This window comes from Numida meleagris, chromosome Z (genome assembly GCF_002078875.1).
Source record: "Numida meleagris isolate 19003 breed g44 Domestic line chromosome Z, NumMel1.0, whole genome shotgun sequence".
NCBI classification, from domain to species: Eukaryota; Metazoa; Chordata; class Aves; order Galliformes; family Numididae; genus Numida; species Numida meleagris.
The window spans coordinates 23,252,397-23,273,211 of NC_034438.1; the positions used below are offsets into that span (position 1 = coordinate 23,252,397).

The following is a 20,815-nucleotide window of genomic DNA, read 5'->3' on the forward strand; positions in this document are numbered from 1 at the left end:
GGGGGTTGGCCTCTTCTCTCTTATAACTAGTGACAGGACGAGGGGGAATGGCTTCAAGTTGCGCCAGGGGAGATTTAGGCTGGACATTAGGAAACGCTACTTTTCTGAAAGAGTGGTCAGGTGCTGGAATGGGCTGCCCAGGGAGGTGGCTGAGTCACCATCCCTGGAGGTGTTCAAGAAACGATTAGATATAGCGTTGAGAGACCTGGTTTAGTGGGGTTATGTTGGTGGTAGATGGATGGTTGGACTAGGTGATCTTGTAGGTCTTTTCCAACCTAGCTAATTCTATGATTCTATGATTTTGAACTTTATCTTGGAACACTTTGTTAGGCTGCAGATAATGTAAGTCTTAGTATAATGTGGTTGAGTCATTGTTTCATTGCTACTTGGGCTTCAGTTGCAGTTTTGGTATTTATGGAACTACTTTTTTTTATGAAAGTCTTATAATTACTGAATTTCTGAATTCAGTGACAGGGTATGTTAGAAATGTAGTAAATAATTTAAGGGTATTACATTATGGTGTTGCTAGATGAGAGTAGGAATGTAGAAATGTAATAAATATCTGTCAACAGTGTGGGTTAAGTTTGAGATAAATAGGTGAAGTGGCAAATTATTTTCAACAGATCATGATTAAGCATTTTATTGGAGATTAATGCTCTTAACACTTTCTGATGGTTCCTTTAAGAAAAGCTGAGGGAGAGGTCTAGAGTAATCGCTGGCGTAGCTGATTTAAACCTCAGTGATGTACAGATATACCTACTCTTTTTGGTGTGGGTTGCATTTTTTTTTGTTGTGGTAAAGTTGGGTGATGTTGTTCAGCCAAATCTGAAATCCAAGTTTAAACTTAGGCAAGAGGGCTGGTTTTTCTCACCATGTGTGCAGTAGCAAGAGTAAGGAATATGGCATACACTGTGTTGTTCTTTAGATGCTGTAGTTGGAATGGAGAATAATGGTCAGGTTCTAATTTTACAGCTGAGTTGCACATCCTGCTTTGTTGCTCAACTCTGTCTTAAGATCCAGGTAGTTACAATATTTTATCATCATGTTCTCTTGAATGTCAAGCTGATGGTTTTTCGGCTTTTATTTTGGGATGTAGGAGTGGGTTTTTTGTTTGTTTGTTTGTTTTTCCCTGTGATTATTTTATACACAGAAGGCTCATGAAAGAGAACAAGAACTAGAAAAATCTAACTGGTAGTTGTTTTCTTGTTTCCTTTCTTGAAGTAGCATCTAGAAAATTAGTCCTAACCTGTAGACTTGTCATAAATCTATCATGGCTATATATTATAGTAAAAATGTTGCAGAGACACAGAAAGAGAGCAGTGCTTTGAAGTGAAAAAAAAATAATCTGTCTTAAAGGCTACAGTCAAAAACTTGAAAACATCAGAAGAAAAATAGAAATCCTTTTCTGTTTAACGTGCTCACTCTGAATCTCTAGTCAAATTATTGCATTGAGGAGTAGAACTTTGTGGTGAAAGTTACAAAGGTAGCTGATTACTGCTCTGTTATTATATTGATGCTAAATGAAAAGAAGACTATGCCTTTTTTGGTAGGTGCTATAAAGTTTGTATTTCATAGCCTGTTCATGTGCTATAAAGGTTGTATTTCATAGCCTGTTTATGTTTTATGTGTCTATAACATTTCTAATTAAAATCACACACTGATGCTCTCAAAACCATGCAACTTCTTAGAATGGTAGGGGATGTATTATGTAGAGTTTAAGGTGTAAGACTACAGATATGGGAGAGCTCTTTGCTTTCTTAGTTATGGTGGTTGTCAGGCTTATGGGATTCTTGTTTCTGTCTGTTCCCTAAGAGGAGGAGAAAAAAGAGGCGGGAAGAGTCATTTCACTCCTCCCTGCCGTAGGAAAGGAAGATGAACTTAGAGATAGTATCTTTACTTAGAAAGTTTTTTTTCTTTGTACCTATTTTGTTGGGATGAATACTGTCCTGCTTAATATAGCTCAGTATTATCCATAAACTATCAGATTTGGGTTCTTTAAATCTAGTTTCTGCTACTGAAGTAACAAAGCTCAGTTACCTGCAATGTGTAGTAACTCTGTAGGCTACAGTCACCCTCACACTTTGAGCAGGGAGAGGAGAAAGTATTGATGCAGCCGAATGCTTGCTTTGCACTTTCCTGAGCCCCTGGCAGGTTTACGTAAGTGGTAAAGACATTATTTGTCTAGTGTTATGCACTGAAGAACTGTCACTTCGGTGTAACTAATGAGCACAGAAGCAGCATTATAAGGCTTATGTTTATTTTCATGTGATTTTCTTCTTGTTTGTTTTTTAAGGGATTTTACTTAAGAAATGAAATTCCATTAAATCTTCTTAGTGTTCGGAAGATGGAAATATTGATGTTCTGTACAACACACTGTGGAAGACTGAAATATGTTTGTCCTTAAACATTGTTGGAGGCTTCTGATGAGAGCTGTTTTTAGAGGAAATGACCTTTGAAATCTTCATAGGATATTTGTTTCTAGAACTTAAAACAGCAAGGGAGTGAGTATCCTGTTACATAACAAGACTGTGAGGTTTTTGGTTTTTTTTTTTTTTGAGTAGACTTCAGTCTCAGCAGGCAAGCTTAGTTCAGTGCAGTTGGCTTTTTTTTCTTTTTAAATACTATACTTTAAAGAATGGAACAAAATTCTACAGTGCTGGATAAAATAGTGGAGGTTTCATGCACTATTAAATCTGCTTTTAAAGCGGGGAACCTTGAAGTTACACTGAAACCATATGTAAGTATTGAGGAAAAAAGGCTTACTGTTGACGATCCTTATGAATATATGGAACAATATTTTGCTCTGTAAGTATCTAATGCCTGCTAATCCTGGATTGATGTTTGTGCTAGAAAAGTAGTTTTTTTAAGAGATTTTAAAAAAATCATCAGTTACAGTAGAAATTAATTTCCAAATGGATTAACCAAGAACTTATTATTCTGTTTTTGAGTTTTTCCCCCTGCGCTGCTTTTTCTCTTAGAAAAGAAAATATTTGTTTTAATGTCTCTGACATATATCTTTCCTATTAACTCTACAAAATGTTTTTACTTGAAATATGATGGAATATTTTCTATAAGCAATTAGAAGTGCATTTCATCATTAATTACTTCTTAGCCTGATTTTACTTGTCTTAATTTCATCTTTTTGTCTTCTCTATTTGCTACAGTAGGAATTTATACTTGTCCTGTAATTACTGGCTGTTTCTGTCATTCCCAAATTCTGTCAGTGAATTGTCAGCATGTACTTATGCTGTGTAACTTCCTTCATTTCTGCTACTTGGTTTTCAAAGTCCAATTATTGTCTGCACATTTTGTATTTTCTCATTGGAAATTTTTTTGACATATTCCTGTTTATTCAAGTCAACTTTTATGATAATATTTTAGCTAGATAAATATTTCTCTGAAGTCTCATTCATTCAACATTTTTTGATTATTTGGTCAGATCTTAATTTTTTTTTTTTGGTTGATTGTACCAGAGTACTGAAACATCCTCCTACCAATTATGTGAAGAACACTGTGATCACAATTCAGTTATATTATTCTGTGTTCTACCCTTTGCTGGTGTCTCTATCTCAATTTTTGAACAATCATGGGGGATAGCAGAAGAAGGCTGGAAGTGGGAGTGCAGGACTAGGAACAACTTTCTCAATTAGAGTGGTTGAGAATTAGGCGGACAGGAAAATGGAGCAACGGATACTATCTCTGGCCAAGAAGAATAGAAATACTGAGAATTATCAAAAGTTAATCAAGTTAGACTTTCTGAAAAGTTAATTAGAAATACAACTGCAGAGACTTGAAGAAAAGCAGTAAAATATTTTAGCCATGGAAAGAGGTTTTACTATGGAAGTTGGCAGGGTTCATTGACAGATTATTTATTTTTATATAATATAATATATATATTATTAAATAATATATTATATTATATAATACATAATATAATACATAATATATTATATAATATATAAAATATATATAATATATTATATATAATATTTATAAATATATATATTTATATAAATATATATATTTATATATATTATAATATATAATACATATAATAATATAATATAATATATAATATATTATATATTATATAATATTATAATATATTATAATATTTATGTTTATATATTATAAATATATATATTTATAAATATTTTATATATTTATATATTTATATATTTATATATATAACAAGTTTTATAAATTTGTTTTTTAATAAATATAAATATATATATTAATATATATAATTATAAATAATATAATTATAAATATAAATAAATATATATAAATATATTATAAATAAATATAATATTTATATATTTATATAATATATAATATATAATATTATTATATATAGTATATATACATTATTATATATATAATATATATGTGTATTATATATTTATACATATATTATATATATAAATATATAATATATATTATATAATATGTTATTATATATTTTTATAAATATATATAAATATATATTGATATATATCAATATTTATAATATATATATGTATATACAATATATATAAATTATATCATATGTAATATATATTATATAATAATAATATATAATAATATATTATTAATATATTATAGATATATTAATAATAATATTAATATACAATTAATATACAATTAATATTGTATATATACTAATATATACTATATATATTATAATATATATTAAAGTATATTATAAATATATTAATAATATATGTGTATATTAATAATAATATGTGAAGTTAAATGAGAAAACCAGAGTGTAATGGAGAGAGATAAGGTGTAGAAACGTTCCTTTATTACAGGAATATGGAGCCACCAACTGGACTTAACTGCTTTAACCACAACTCTCTGGGCTTGGCCATCCAGCCAGTGTTTCTCCCAGCAGAGCGTATGCCCATCCAAACCATGGTCAGCAAATACTAAAAATACTAGAAATACTATTTAGTGTTTTATGTGACAAAATATAATGATCTAATTCTGTTTTCTTACTTAGACCTCCATTTTCTGTCCATCTCAAATTACAGTTGATAAATTGGAGAATACCTAAATTTTCATATCCACTTTTGAATACCTGTCTCTGGATTTCCACGTTACCTTTCACTATGGGAGAGTATGGAGAGTTTGTAGGCTTGGAACATTTTCAGAGTTCTTTGGAATTTGGCAAGTGTCTCGTCTTGGGCAGCTGCATGGTTTATATATTATAGTACTCAAGCAATCAAAGAATCTTGAGTACATTTTTAGTGTATAAATACAATTAACTCACATTAATAAACTGTGATCTGTTTGCATCCAAAAAGCCAAGCAAAGTTAGGCTTTGCATTAGAGGTTGTGAATGAGAAGCTGTATCTGTGAGAGAATGTCCTTCACAAGTTAGTAATTTCACATCAGAGTTCTTTTTTGGCTCTAATGAGTACTTGGACATCAGATGTGTCTGACCATGTTGCTGTCTTAATCTTACAGGATGCAGAATAGATATACTACCAGTCTGTGCCTTTTTGTCTGAAGGGGTTGGATGGCAATTTACAATCCACAAAGGAGAATATGAAAATAAGGTTATGTGCTTGATTCTTGTTGGAATTTAGGCCATCCTAAAATGGGCTGTTGGGTTTTTCAGTTATTTAAGATGATACTGTATTTTAACATAAGTCAATCTCAAGCTGTCGCATCTGGCCCTTGCTGTGTGGGAGCATGATGGGGAGTGAAAGAAGCATCAGTTCAAGATGAAGTACGCTGTTGCCTCAAGACTTCAACCTTCCAGTCAAGGCTCAGCTCACAGGATGTTAAAGTTGTGTGGGCTTGCTTTATTGTAGGAATTGGATAGATTATTTTACTAAACACTTGTTATCCTAGGCCAGAATGTCAACAGATACAACTTAAAAATGAGCAAGGGGGAGCAGCACTTCATCTTAAGCTGCTGAGGTGATGCAAGGATATAAAATTGGTATTCTGAATTTTTTTTTACTGTTTCTAATTGAGACTTTTCTGTGTTTCTATCGTAGAAATGAAGACCTAAAACAAATGCTGGAAAGCAGTAAAGATTCTGCAAAGCTGGATGCAATGAAAAGGATTGTTGGGGTATGTGATTATTTTTAAAAAAACTTTTTCTTTTTGGGCATGAATACTTTTTTTTACTGTACAGATCCTGCACAAAGTTGAAATTTGAATCTCTGGATGGTGTTTAAAAGCTGCTGTGGAGTCTTTAATTTGTACTTTTCTATCAAAATATATACGGTCATATGCTCTTAAAATATTTAACAGTGCTGATATGCCTATAAATAATTGTTTTCAGTAAGTGCCAACGGTTTATGGGCTGGTTTGGCCTGGTTCCGTGACTAATGGGGTGGGGGGACCCATGGACCCATGCCCTGGGAAAAGGGAAAGAAGAAAAAGAGAAAGGGTATGGAGATGGGTCTAAAAACAAAACAGTGGCAATGGTCTGAGGAGAAACAAACTAATTTACTAAATAAGATATCGGAATGCAAAATAGCAGAGTATAATACAGTATAATAGGAATTGAAGCTGGATGAGGGAAAGGCTGTTGATGTGGTCTACCTAGACTTCAGCAAAGCCTTTGACACCGTCTCCCACAGTATTCTCCTGGAGAAACTGGCAGCCCGTGGCATGGACAGGTACACCCTTTTCTGGGTAAGGAGCTGGCTGGAGGGCCGGGCCCAGAGAGTGGTAGTGACCAGAGTTAAATCCAGCTGGTGACTGGTCACGAGTGGTGTTCCCCAGGGGTCGGTGCTGGGGCCTGTCCTCTTCAATATCTTTATTGATGACCTGGATGAGGGCATTGAGAGCACCCTCAGTAAGTCTGCAGACGACACCAAGCTGGCAGGAAGTGTTGATCTGCCTGGGGGTAGAGAGGCCCTACAGAGAGATCTGGACAGGCTGGATCTCTGGGCTGAAGCCAGTGGGATGAGGTTCAACAAGACCAAGTGCCGGGTCCTGCACTTCCGCCGCAACCACCCCAGGCAGTGCTACAGGCTTGGGGCAGAGTGGCTGGAAAGTTGTATGGAGGAAACGGACCTAGGGGTGTTGGTCAATGCTCATCTGAGCATGAGCCAGCAGTGTGCCCAGGTGGCCAAGAAGGCCAATGGCATCCTGGCTTGTATCAGAAATAGTGTTGCCAGTAGGAGTAGGGAAGTGATTTTCCCTCTGTACTCAGCCCTAGTGAGGCCCCACCTTGAGTACTGTGTCCAGTTTTGGGCCCCTCACTGCAAGAAAGACATGGAGGCCCTGGAGCATGTTCAGAGGAGGGCAACGAAGCTGGTGAGGGGTCTGGAGCACAGGCCTTATGAGGAGCGGCTGAAGGAGCTGGGATTGTTCAGTCTGGAGAAGAGGAGGCTCAGGGGAGACCTCATCACTCTCTGTAACTACCTGAAGGGAGGTTGTAGTGAGCTGGGGGTTGGCCTCTTCTCTCTTATAACTAGTGACAGGACGAGGGGGAATGGCTTCAAGTTGCGCCAGGGGAGATTTAGGCTGGACATTAGGAAACGCTACTTTTCTGAAAGAGTGGTCAGGTGCTGGAATGGGCTGCCCAGGGAGGTGGCTGAGTCACCATCCCTGGAGGTGTTCAAGAAACGTTTAGATATAGTGTTGAGAGACATGGTTTAGTGGGGTTATTGGTGGTAGGTGGATGGTTGGACTGGATGATCTTGTGGGTCTTGTCCAACCTAGCTAATTCTATGATTCTATGATAAGAAATTCTTTACTGTGAGGGTGGTGGGACACTTGCAGAGGCTGCCCAGAGAAGTTGTGGATGCCCCCTCCCTGGAAGCATTCAAGGCCAGGCTGGATGGGTCTTTGAGCAGCTGGTCTAGTGAGAGGTGTCCCTGCCATATGGCAAGGGGGTTGGAACTGGATGATCTTGGAGATCCCTTCCAACACAAACTGTTCTATGATTCTGTGTTAAAATGTAAAATTGCAATTGTAGCTTTTCTGAAGGAACTGTCTTAATTCAGCAGTCAGAAAGCAACAGGAGTTTGCTGGAGTGTATTAAAAAAAAAAGCGTTTTTTTAACTTTTTTTTTTAAGACAATGTAAGGATATTTTTAAATTGAGCCTGTTAACTATTTATTTGCCCAAGTATTTCAAGTCAACTGTGTACCTGCAGTGGTGATAATATGTTGCTTAACACCACAGTGTATTTAAGCTCTGTAAGCTAAACATCTTGAATTTGATAACAGCTTTTTTTAATTTCTGAAAAGTAGTAGAAGAATGTACTGTGGAAATCTGATCAGTGTCCAGTTAGCTTCTTTTTTTCTGGAACTTTTGCAGTTGCTTTCTCTCACAACTCGTTCAGTTTCCTATGGATGCTCTTTTTTTTTTTTTTTCATTTTACTTACTTTTTACGAGGCTTAATCCTCTCTAAGCATATATTGAAGTATGTAGTTGCTGGCTATATCCTGTGATACTGTTCTTTCCTTGGACCCTAGTTCTATGACTTCTCCTTTTCTTTGGTGTCCTGTAACAATGAAGATTTCACTTAAGCTGGTTGTCTTCAGCCTTCTTACCTTTGCAACCCTGGATCCTAGTCCTGGTAAAGACATAAATTATGTATTAGTAAGCATAGTCCTTAGAAGGGCAGTATGTAATGTAACTTCTTCTGCTTTGCTCAGTAAAAATTGTTCTTCTGGTTATTACTGTGGTCAAGAGAGCTGGAGAGAGTTGCACGTTGCTTACTTTACATTCTTTTCCAAAAAGGTAGCCAGATCCTTATCTGCACTTGGAAACTTTTACAACTGAATGCATATTTGGTTGAGGCTATTGGAAACTATTAGATCAGGTCAACTTTAAAACAAAGATTTACTGGATTAGTACTCACCTCCTCTACTGTCCTTTGTTCTTGGTCAATTTGCACTCACTCCTGCAACGTATTCAAAGCAGTTCTTAATATCAGTATCTTTATCATTAAGTGTATGATACTATGACAGGGTGAAGTTAAACTGATAGCTGTGGTTCTTGATGGTCTTAGGCACAAATTCCAGATTTATCCTCTTATGAGATGCTCAAGTTTATAGACTGTTCCCTATTTTTAGTTTTAGTCCTTGTTCTGTATACTGTGCAGTGCTGGAAGAGCATTACTTTCCTGGATGGCAGTCACCACCTTTTATGTCTTGGATGTTTTTTTCCTTGATTAGTTACTGCTCCATTTCTTTAAGCAAAAACAGTCTTTTAGCTCATAAGGTTGGCTATTACTTGACTGACAGTGAGTTGTTTATGTTAAGATCCTCTGTTTTCAGTCTGTTCCATGCTTTCAAAGTATTTACTGCTATCTTGTGTTTAAACCGTGCCTCATAACAGATACCTGGTACCAACCTTTGGTTCACTTAGCCAGCTGGAACAATGAGCTTTACAGGTCAGGACTGGGGCCTTGTGCAGTTAGCATAAGGCCTGTAGCTGTAGTAATATTATTGCTGGGCACAGAGACACTTGTGCATTAGCAGTTACGTACTTACATTTAGCAAGCTATCAGTTTTTCAGAGATGAAAGACTTCCTCTACCCTTATTACTAGAGGAAAAAGGAATTTGTCAGAGCATTGTTTTGTGTGTCTCATGGGAACACTGTTTTTTTCACTAATTCTAGATAAGGGAAAGGGCTGTATAGACCAGTAATTTTCTTGCTCTTTTAGTAGACTTCAAGGAGCTGAACCTTCATGTGTTTGTATAGGTGTGGTGGAAAAGCACCAGGAGAACACTTCTTACAATTCCTTTTGCTGCTTATTGCTCTTCTAAGGTGGTTGGCAAATTCTCTCCTGGGAAGAAGGAAATGTATTACAAATAGAGCAAAACAGAGAATAAATTCAAAAACAAATTCATGTGCCTGGTTTTCCACAGAGATATTTATGTATGTCCATCCTTCACTTAAGAGGAAAAAAAACCAAAACTTAGTGCACCCTGTATTATGTACAGTATTTTGTAGGTACGGAAGTGTACACAGACTTGTGGACATGAGTAAAGATTCTTGATTGGGAATGTTCCTGTCTGTGCAGAAACTTGAGGTATATAAGACAACAGAACTTACATATCTGGGCACAGCATCAAAAATGGTATGGTAAGACCATTGTCTTGGAAAGGATGATCACGTTCCTTCAGCTTAATATTCAATTTATGCAAATCGTTATGACTTTGTGAGTCAAAATACAGTCTTCTAAAATAACTTCAATACATATTTACATTGTATACTGGAACTATTATAGTGGGTGAGTTAAATAATGGAAGTGATTTGTAGAGTCATACTGTTAGACCCTATCAGGGAAATCTTTAAGGATTCTCTGCTTTTTGAATAACATAACTTCTGCTGCATTAAGCAGTGAAGAATGTTAATATGCTGTTCTGCAATACTTTGCAGTGCACATTATTACTGGGTTGTGCACAACTCTGATCAATCTGAATCTGACTTGATTGTTTTGGTGAACTCTTATCCTTTCCAGTAAGCTGACTGGATCCTGGCTTGTCAGTCTGCAGCAACCCCCAAACTTGAAGATTTGTAACACATCTGTGAAGTCCCAGGGTTTGCAGTCTTGCAATGTGGGTATGAGTTATTGGCAGACATGCTGCTGGAATTAGATCTAAGTGATGACAGAGTTGCACAACGAAATGCATTCACTTTAATCCTTTTTTATTTGTTTTTAATGAATAGAACTCTTTCCTTCAGCTGTTCTTATGAAGGATGAAGCTGAGCTGGGGGTTTGTTACTGGTGCTCTTTACCAAGTGAACAACTTTGTTGTTTACTCTACGCCCCAGTTTTAGACTTTTCTGAGGTCAAATACAAAAACTTCCTTAAAAACATCCGCACATTCTGGTAGGTTGGCTGTGTGTTTACTTTGTTTTTTTTTTTGTTCTCTGTACTCACTTTAGTAAGGCCTTCTGTGTTGAACTTCCTATGGAAACCAACTGTGCTTTGATTTTAGTGTGATGTTGATGTATTTATTTTTATTCTTGATTTTCTTCTTGCACACCGAAGTCATTCCTGAGAAATGAAACAGGATTTAATGTTACAATTTCTCTTTAACTTCTTTCTGTCCATCATTTTTCTTTTTCTTCCTTTTATCTTTTTTTTGATAGTAGCTCCCTGAAGTGGCATTCTGTAACGCTTCTCAGATGAGGAAAATGTTCATTTGTTTTGGAAGAATTAATTTTAATTTCTAAAACATTAAAATTGGTTTGCAGTCTAGTGGGGTGAAGTCCAGGTTATTGATTGCACCCTTGCTCACCTACTGTCATTCCAGCCTGTGCATGATGATGATGGTGGTGGTGTTGTTGTATGGATGGCATCCCTCAGTATCTAGCAGGTTGTTTGGTTTTTTGTTCGTTTGTTTTAATTCAGACTTTATCTTCCATACAGATCTGTAATAAATGTCTCTTACCTTTTAAAAAATAAAAAAGCGAAACCAGAACACTAATAAATGATGTTGCTATTTTATTATTTTTTTCAGATGATTGCGAAGGGAAAAAATGCTTCTGAGCTGTTTCCTGCTGTTGTGAAGAATGTTGCCAGTAAAAATATCGAGGTATTCCTACAGCTTATTAAAAACATTGTTATAGAAGATCAGTGCACAGAAGATCAGTGCATATACGAAAATTTTATCTAATTGTATCAGACTTCAGCATAAATTGTAAAATATTTCTATTACTTTAGAAATTAGAATTGCTTTTTTTTAATTTCCCCAGCGATGACAGCATTAAAGAAAAAGTTCTATGTATTTCTTTGTGTAGATTAAAGGAAGCCCACTGGGTGATTTCTTTATGGGGAGAGAGACAACTATTTATGATTTACATTATAAAAAAATCCTCAAAACCACATGAAACATGTTCAAAACGGTTGATAAGAGAAAGCTTACGGAAGCACGTGGTTGCAGTTAACTGCTGAGGACATAATCTCTTCAAATTGTGGTGTGACTTGTGTTTCAATACATTTGAAAACATCAATTACAGATTAACGCTGAGTGACAAGAGTGGAGTAAGAAAGTTTCACTGAGTGACTCCTATGTTATATTTATAGAACTGAAGTTTCTGAGCATTGGGATTGCAAAGTAAGATCACTTCAACTCAGGTCTCTTTAGAAATTTACGATTAGACAGTAGTTGCTGATGAAGCATGTTAAGAATAATATTTTGTTCCACAACACTTAAATATTAGTTCTTTTGGTAACCTTATTGGGAAGAGTTATTTTAATGCTCTCCTTATGAATGTGAATGTCTGTGATCCAAGAAGATTACAAAACAGAAGGTTTCAAATCTCAGAAAATCTTGGAAAGATTTCGCAGAGTTGGGTAATAGGTCCCATCTTGAGTGAAGAAACTTATATGCATTGTAACATCAAATCTTTGTTATTTGGTGTATGCTTTAATAGACATGGAGACTTTAAAGCAAGATTGTGCACACATTTGAGGACTTGCCTTTACTCATTTGCTTTCATATGAATAATTATGAAGGGTATTATGTTAAAATATACTGACAGACTGAAGAGAGATTAAATGTCATGTAGGAGCAGCTGGTGAAGAAGTTGGATCAGAATAATCAGTGGGAGGAGTTAATTTCTTGAGACAGAATGTTTGACTGAATTTCTTTGACTTACACTTAATATTGTGATTTTTTTTTTTAAATTAATTATAAGGAGACTTAATTGCTTTTTCAGGGCTTCCATAAGTAAAAACAGTAGCAGAAGTAAAAGTTTTATTTCTGTGTGTTTACCATCTATTTTATTGCCACAGATACTTGTCTAGTTTTTTTCCCAGTATCAAGTGGTAAATGCATGATGTTGCTTGCTTCTGTATCTTTTCCTGCTTTCCTATAGAGGGGAGGAGGTAGGGAGGAAAGGACCTGTCTTGGGCAAAGATTTTCACTTAAAATTTTATCCAGGATTTAAAAAAAACTGAGATTGCCTCCAACTAGGATTTGTTTACGTCCACAAACTTTCCATGTGACTTGAGGGAATCTAAAACAGCATCTGCATTAGGAAGTTGTACAGCCATGGGTTTTATAAATAAAATAACTTGCTCAGGTACATTCAGTACCAGTGCTATGCATACAAACTCAGCTCTAGTACAGGGTTTTCCAGAATTGTAGTTGACTTGACAAATTAAATTGAAAATAATTTGTGAAAATTAGCAGTTCCAGACTGCATAGTGACCAACGAGTGTCTGTTTGAGGACAGTAGAGCAAGCATGCAATGGTATGATCCTGTGCAATAGCAAGTATCTAATAATTTTGGAAAATAAAGTGGTTTGAAGTGCTGTTAATTGAATACATGCTGTATTTCTTCCCTTCTCTTCTGGAAATACGTTTAAATACCACTTTAGTACTGTTTTTTTTTCTAAAAGCCTGTGTTTGGCTATTGTCAAATACTGTGCTCTGGAAGACAAGGAGGCCTAAGTAAGGAAAGATGATGAATCAGTGTCTTTCATAACGAACTGTATTTAATATTTGAGAGATTATAACTGTACTTTTAATAAATAGATGATAAAAAGAAAAGAGGCAAATAATTATATTTTTTATTATAGTTGGAAAGTACTATGTAAAAATATTTTCTTCTCCTTTAGCATGTGGGTTTAAGGTAATATGAGTACACTTAAGTCCACTTTACCTTAAACCAAAGAAGAGTGCCTTGGACTATTGTTTGAGTGCTTTTAACAACTAGAGCTTGAGTTGCTAGCCCAGTAGAGGCAATACTGCTTAGCTCCAGGCTCCGAGGTATAATAGTAATGAGGCTGAGAATGTATTCTTGATAGGTGTGCGTGTGTACACGTGTACATGTATATTTTGTCTTTGTGTGTAGGTATATGCAATACAGATACGTACTGCAGCTGCCACATAAATTGACTGAGGACTTGTATGAATGCAAGCACTGCCAAGCAGTTCAAGAGGAAGTTCTTGAGGGAATATGTTTGTACACATGTAGAGCATGAGTCCATCTAAAAGGGTCTCCCCAGTAGCTGGCCCATAGGTACCAATCTTTTCAATTGCTGGCACCTAGACACAGGGCCTTGAGTCTGCAGAACTACTTCTGTGGCTGATGCAGAACGCTATGCATGTGCTCCCTATATCCACTAGTAGCTACCACCCTGTAGTTTTGCCCTACAGACAGCTGTGTATTTGTGTATATACAAACATATGCACCTGGACAGGACAACCCTGGTCTTCTATGGTCTTATCTTTGGAAAGAGACGTAAATGCACGATTCTCTCTCCCTAAAGCCTCCAGGCCCCTTTGGTCTTTCTGGAAGCTGGACTGAACTCTTCTGGTCCACTCTCTTGCCAGATTTATCTGGGATGTCTCTTTTATATACATACATTTTTACTTCTGCTTTCCATGCACTTCACCTACTTGCCAGGTGGCACTCTATGATTTATTTGCATTCATTCCAGTTATTGGCATACCTCTGGCTGACACTTAGTTTCACTCACTCTCCAGTTGCTCATGGGCCCCCACGGCTGTGGTTAGGGGCACTGGCATTCAGCCCCTCGCTTATTCTTGTAACCTGTGGGGCTCCTGTCTCCTGAGGTCCCACTCAACCTGGTGTTTTTTGTTGGTGGTGCCCAAGGGAAAATGGCCTGTGCTCTGGTTCTGACTGCTGGCATATATCATGTATTCAACATGAAGCTGTATGCACCTCACAGAGAAACATAATTAAAAATGGAGTTTTATAAGGCTGTATGACAGAATGCCAATCACGTGTGGGACACAGAGGACCATAGAATCATTGGAAAAGATTCTACGTTGGAAAAGACCACTAAGATTATCTAGTCCAGCCTTCAATCCATCATCATCATATCCACTAAACCACGTTCCTCGGTGCCTTTTCTTGAAAAAAAGTCACCAGGGATAGTGACTCTCCCACCTCCCTGTGCAGCCTATTCCAGTGCCTTGCTACTCTTTCTGAGAATGAATTTTTCCTAATATCCAACCATGGTGCAACTTAAGGCTGTTACCTCTCATCACTAGTTACCTGGGAAAAGAGGCTTACCCCCACCTCGCTACAACCTTCTTTCAGGTAATTACAGAGAGCCGTAAGGTCTTCCCTGAGCCTTCTCTTCTCCATACTATACAATCACAGTTACTTCAGCCATTCCTCATAAGCCTTGTGTTTCAGACCCTTCACAGCTTCATTACCCTTCTTTGGGCAGGCTCCAGGGCCTCAATGTCTTTCTTGTAGCAAGGGGCCCAAAACTGAAAGCAGTACTCTAAGTGCATCCTCACCAGGGCCAATTACAGAGGGGGACTGTCACCTCTCTGCTCCTTCTGGCAACAGAATTTCTGATACAAGCCAGGATGCCATTGGCCTTCTTGACTGCCTGGGCATGCTGCTGGCTTGTGTTTAGCTAAGCATCAACCAATACTCCCAGGTCCATTTCTTCCATACAGTCTTTCAGCCACTCTGCTCCAGTTCTGTAGTGTTGCCTGGGGTTGCAGTGGCCAAAGTGGAGGCACTTGATCCTGTTAAAGCTCATACCACTGGCCTCAGCCCATCAGTCCAGCCTGTCTAGGTCCCTCTGTAAGGCTTTCCAATCCTCAGGCAAATTGACACTTCCTCCCAACTTGGTGTCATCTGGAAACTTACTGAGACCGCCCTCAATCCCCTCATCCAGATCATCAATAAAGATATGAAAGTGAACTGGCCTCAGTACTGACCGCTGGGGAGCACACCAGTGACTGATCACCAGCTGGGTTCAACTTCATTCACCACCATCACTCTCTGGACTCGACAATCCAACTAGTTTTTTACCCAGTTAAAAGTAAATCTGTCCAAGCCAATCAAGGGTGACTGCCAGAAAACTGTTTAGATATGACTGCACCTTTTTACCCCTTATTTCTCAATTTTTACCTACTGACTCTGCCCGAAGTCACAGTAAGGTCCCTTCACTTCCCTGCCTTTGGTTCTTTCCTAGAACATCCTGTAAGTCTTGTGAAGTCCTAAAATACACTTCGTCTTCATCCTGTAATGTGTCCCATACCCTTATGCTGCAAAACCCTTCAGTCTGAATGAAGGGTGCTCAGACATTTACTCTTGATGGGTTTCGCACTGGGACCTTGGAGCTGAGAAGATCCTGGGAGGGACCCAGCAGGGTATCCCTTCTTCTGAGCCCTAAATTTGGATTCCCTTCTGCTGTTCGGAGATGTGTTGATGGTTCCTGTCATGCATCTGATCTAGGGCAGGATGTTATCCTACTTCTCACTGATTGTCTCTCTATTCTCCTTTGTACATGTGAAGATAACATTCTATCACATAAACATTATTTACTAGAAATGTTTCATTGTTTGTGTTAGTATTTATGTGATCCTTTTATTATACTTAACATCAAATAATTATATAATTCACATTTTCTCTGTGCAGTTGTTAAAGTTCCATCATTTACTCGTAAAAAACGTTTATGTGGGAGGAGGAGACTTAACAGAGATCGGGGCATTTAGAAAAGACAGTTATCTGACTAACCTTTGTAAAGAAATAAATTGACAAATTTAGGTCACTGTAACTAGACAGAGCTAACTACTTCAGGGTCTCAGATGACCTTTCATGATTCAGTTTTCAGGATACTCTGAAATTCTTAGAAATTACTTGGAATGAGTTTGGTCAGATTGAATGGGGCTTTGAGCAGCCTGATCTAGCTGTAGATGTCCCTGTTCATTGCAGGGGAGGTGGACTAAATGACCTTTAACTGTCCCTTCCAACTGAAATGATTCTGTGATTCTATGATCTTGATACTGTTTTCTGAAACAGTTTTTGCCAATTTTTTTCCCTATCTTTAACTCTCACAGAAATTTGTCTGTACAGATTGCTACGACACAGTAGCATAGAATACATCTGGTTTTCTTGAGTGGTTTTCCTGACCAGAAAAGGCTGCTGTTTTTTTTTTCTTTTATTCTGTGCTGAGTGCTCTGGTACAAGAAAGTAGAGGTGAAGAAGCAGTAAAACATACTCATTTGTCTTAAGGGAACCAAAGGGCATCTGACTGTTCTACAGAAGTGCCTTGTGGTTTTTGTTTTTGTAAGTACATACTGACCTCAACTTGATTATGTGCATCATGTCATGCATTGTAAGGATTCAAAAAGTGACCTAATAAACAATTGGTGGTATAGAACAAAAATAAGTCTCAGTCAATATCTCATGGAGTTTGATGTGATTGTATTGATAAACTAATTAAACAAATCTGCCTGTGTTCCTCAAGCCTAATGTGCTCATGTTATGATTAGTTTCATAGAAAGGAGCATTTTAACATTGAGTGAAGGTAAATGACAGAAGAACAGTGTAGTCACGAAGGTGTAAGGGCTACCATTTCTAGTCACAGAGTGGATTCAGGGAAAGGAGACTATCTTTGCACACCTGCGGTCATTCAGTGTGTAGGCCTCTTGTGGTCAATCTTGATTGTGGTTTGTCTCTAGCAGAACAGCAAATAATTTAGTGTGGTGTAACCTTCTGTGATTTAATATTCTGCTTTTTGCCAGAACTGGCACAAAGATACATCTTCTGATAGCAATGGTAATTATAGCACAGCTGCAGTTGAGGGTCTTGAAGAGTTTTCCATTATAAGCCCCAATAGTCAGTTGGAGTTGTCCAATGTAAAAATTGTTATCCCTGCTTCCTTGACATATAGTGGCTATGAGGGGGGTAAAGTGAATTAAATTGAATATCTGCCTCCCCCAAAGTTATACTGAGGTTTTCTTACTCTTTGGACGTTATATCCTTTGTAATATATTAGCTACATCTTTTGAATGCTTTGAGCCATGCAAAGGTGGATCTAATGCCCTTTGGTTTTGTCCAAGACATAGTCAGAAGTGCTTTTTTAATCAGAGTTAAACCACATAAAATACCACTCTTCAGCTTGAAGTTATGTTCTATTTCAAATGTGTAAAGTAATTGATTTTGAGTTTTAGGGAAAAATGTGCTTATTTAAACTGCGGTTACCAAGGATTTCACTTAGTCTGTTTTCCAAAGGATGTTTTAGCAGTTCTCATATGGTCAGTTGCCACATGGTAGATGCTTATGTTAGTGAAGTCTTTTTGAACTCGTTAATAATATAAAATGGTACATTGTGTTGATCTGACTATATCATAAATTAAGTAATATTGCAGCACCTCAGGGAATTTCTGTTAAAGGAATTACATTAAGTCATAAGACATCTGAGAAGCATGTGGATATTCCAGTGATGCAATTAGCTCTTCCTTCAAAAAATAAAATGATGAAACTGTGCAATCTAGGGCTTACTTTTTTTAGAATTCCAAAACTTTATTGTAATAATGTTCTTTGTGTTTTTCTTTTCAGATAAAAAAGCTTGTATATGTTTATCTGATGCGTTACGCAGAAGAACAGCAAGATTTAGCATTGTTGTCCATCAGTACTTTTCAGCGTGCTTTGAAAGTGAGTGACTATGAAATAGTATTCTATGCAAAATTCTGAGCTGCCATCACAAAAATAAAAAGATCTGAAGTATAATCAGGTTCTTTGATTCTAAATAACTTAAACATACTTAACCAGATTCAGATATGTCATTGACAGGGTTTTTTTTAATGCCGCCTCAAACTTCATCAAGTGTTAAGCAGGTAAGCCTACACGAAGTACAATTACTTTTCTAAAGAAAAGCAGCTGGTTGGTGCTCTCACATTCACATACACAGTATTTAGCTTGTGGAATGCCTTTCTTCTTTCCTGGTTAACTTACGTATATAGAAAGATGACCTTATTATAACCTAAGCCGCCTGTTTCTTATATACAACAGAGAAGTGTAACATAAGGAAGATAGTACTTAATTACAATACACAATATGTTGCATGTGCTTCTTTTAATATGAAGTGTTGAAAAAACCTTTTGTACTCGTTTGCTTCTGATTTGTATCACAACACAGTATGGGATTGGAAAGCAGAAGTCAGGTTTGCCCTTAAAGTATGACTTTTGAGGTTTAGAAAGGTCTGTTAAGTCTCTACCAGTTAATTTGGCCAGAATTTATGATCAGAGGATGTTTTTTTTTTTCCTTGCATTCTTCTTCTAATGCTATTCTAGATTTATTCTGTGTATTCACACCCATTATTAATGGACTAGGTTTTCATAACTGTTCATCAAAGTACAGTTACTTTGTGGTATTTCTGTGTTTCCAACCTAACCTTAGTGTTATAAAGAAGGACATAACCTGGAAGGAGAGAAGAAAGGGTAGAAAGCAAAGGAAGTTTCAAAACATTTGGCTTTCAGATTTTACAGATTCTTAAGAAAAATAATTTTTTTACTGGCTTTGGATTATATCTCCCAGTTAGGAATCAAAGTGAGTATGTACTGAGGAAGAACTTGAGTGGAAGTGTCACAGCTAAGAACCACATTTAAATTTGCTAGAAGTTACATTTAAGTAATAAAACTGAGTTGTTGTTGCTGTTTTCAGAATGTCAGAATCAGAATTCCAGATCATTAAGTAAAATGTTAGTCTTTCTTAATGGGAAGTAAATGATGCTGCAGATTTTTTTTTCTCATTAAAAGTTCATTGCATGAAGTTTGGCACATTTACTTGTTGGTGTGGCCTTAAATTGCAGGTCTGACTTATGGTGAGGTAGGTTTGGGTGGTTTAATCTTATAATGGCTTGTGTTGGAAGGGACCTCAAAGATCATCTGCTTCCAACCCACCCTGCTACAGTCAGGTTTGCTGACCACTATCTCAAGCACTAGATCAGGCTGCCCAGGACCCTATCCAGCCTGGCCTTGAACACCTCCAGGGATGGGACGTCCGCAGCTTCTCTGGGCAGCCTGTGCCAGTTCTTCACCACGCTCTCAGTGAAAAATTTCCCCCTTTAATTTAATTTTAATCTCCCTTCTTTTAGTTTAAAACTATTTCCCTTTTCCCCATTAATGTGCCCTTACTCTGGTAAATGCTCCAGAGGATTTCATTATATGTTTCTTATCTTATTTTTCCCTTTCTCTCCCATTTTTTAGGATCCTAATCAGTTAATCCGTGCAAGTGCTCTCAGAGTTTTATCTAGTATCCGTGTGCCAATTATTGTTCCTATCATGATGCTTGCTATTAAAGAAGCCTCTTCTGATTTATCTCCTTATGTGAGGAAAAATGCAGCCCATGCAATCCAAAAACTGTACAGGTAAGTCATTCTGAGAAATACTGAAAATTGGTTTTAAAGATCATTATGGATTCTGTTTAGTAAAACTGTTGTGGGTGTTGTGTGTGTTCCAGGTGCATATCAGATCTGCTTTTTAAGCAGTATAAAGTAAGCATAGATTCAATCACTCAGCTGATTTTTTTGGAATTCAGACACCTTTGAATTTTTTTTCCCTGGTTGCTACAACAGAGGTTTTCATATTCTTGATCTTAACAATTGGCCAGTAGCATATGTACCATTTGCTGCTCTTTGGAAAGACACAGAGTGCTGTGAGATTTTTTTAAAATCACTGCTGTATATTTAAAATTACTTCATGAAAATTTGAAAATAAAATTCTGTTCTATTTTAATATGCTTTTTTACTGTGGGGTGAGCTTTATATTTTTTTCTCCATTATTTTCTATGGTATATTCTTGTATAAGATCCAAGTGTTTTGATTACTAACTACAGTGTTTTTATACAGTTGTGACAAACACAAGTACTGCATGTGTAGTGACACAATGCTGAATAGTTACTTGCTTGATATAGTAATGTGATAAGTATGAAAAGATATAAAAGAGAAACGGATGCAGTATTTTTTGCTTTTTAATATGCCAGTTACTGTAATCACCGTAGCAACTCAGATTGCAAGATTTGTTTTTAGGATCTGTATCTTTCATCTTGAAGGCATTCACTTTGGTTTGCAATACAGATGACAAACGAGTACTACCTA

The 20,815-nt window shown here is 36.8% G+C and overlaps 1 protein-coding gene across 8 annotated transcripts in view; it reads left to right on the forward strand.

The window, feature by feature from the left end:
* Nucleotides 1–20,815, forward strand: part of AP3B1 (adaptor related protein complex 3 beta 1 subunit) — a 177,311-nt gene that overhangs the window by 15,696 nt on the left and 140,800 nt on the right. For 4 of the 8 annotated variants that reach the window (XM_021379413.1, XM_021379412.1, XM_021379410.1 and 1 more), the window contains 4 exons: nucleotides 6,012–6,087; nucleotides 11,454–11,528; nucleotides 18,277–18,372; nucleotides 19,926–20,086. In XM_021379413.1, the coding sequence (XP_021235088.1) occupies nucleotides 6,012–6,087; nucleotides 11,454–11,528; nucleotides 18,277–18,372; nucleotides 19,926–20,086 (408 nt within the window). Of the gene's footprint in view, nucleotides 1–2,214; nucleotides 2,502–2,652; nucleotides 2,738–2,786; nucleotides 2,806–5,466; nucleotides 5,565–6,011; nucleotides 6,088–11,453; nucleotides 11,529–18,276; nucleotides 18,373–19,925; nucleotides 20,087–20,815 lie in introns of those variants that run through there. The other 4 variants (XM_021379416.1, XM_021379418.1, XM_021379411.1 and 1 more) reach the window with 4 other exon arrangements.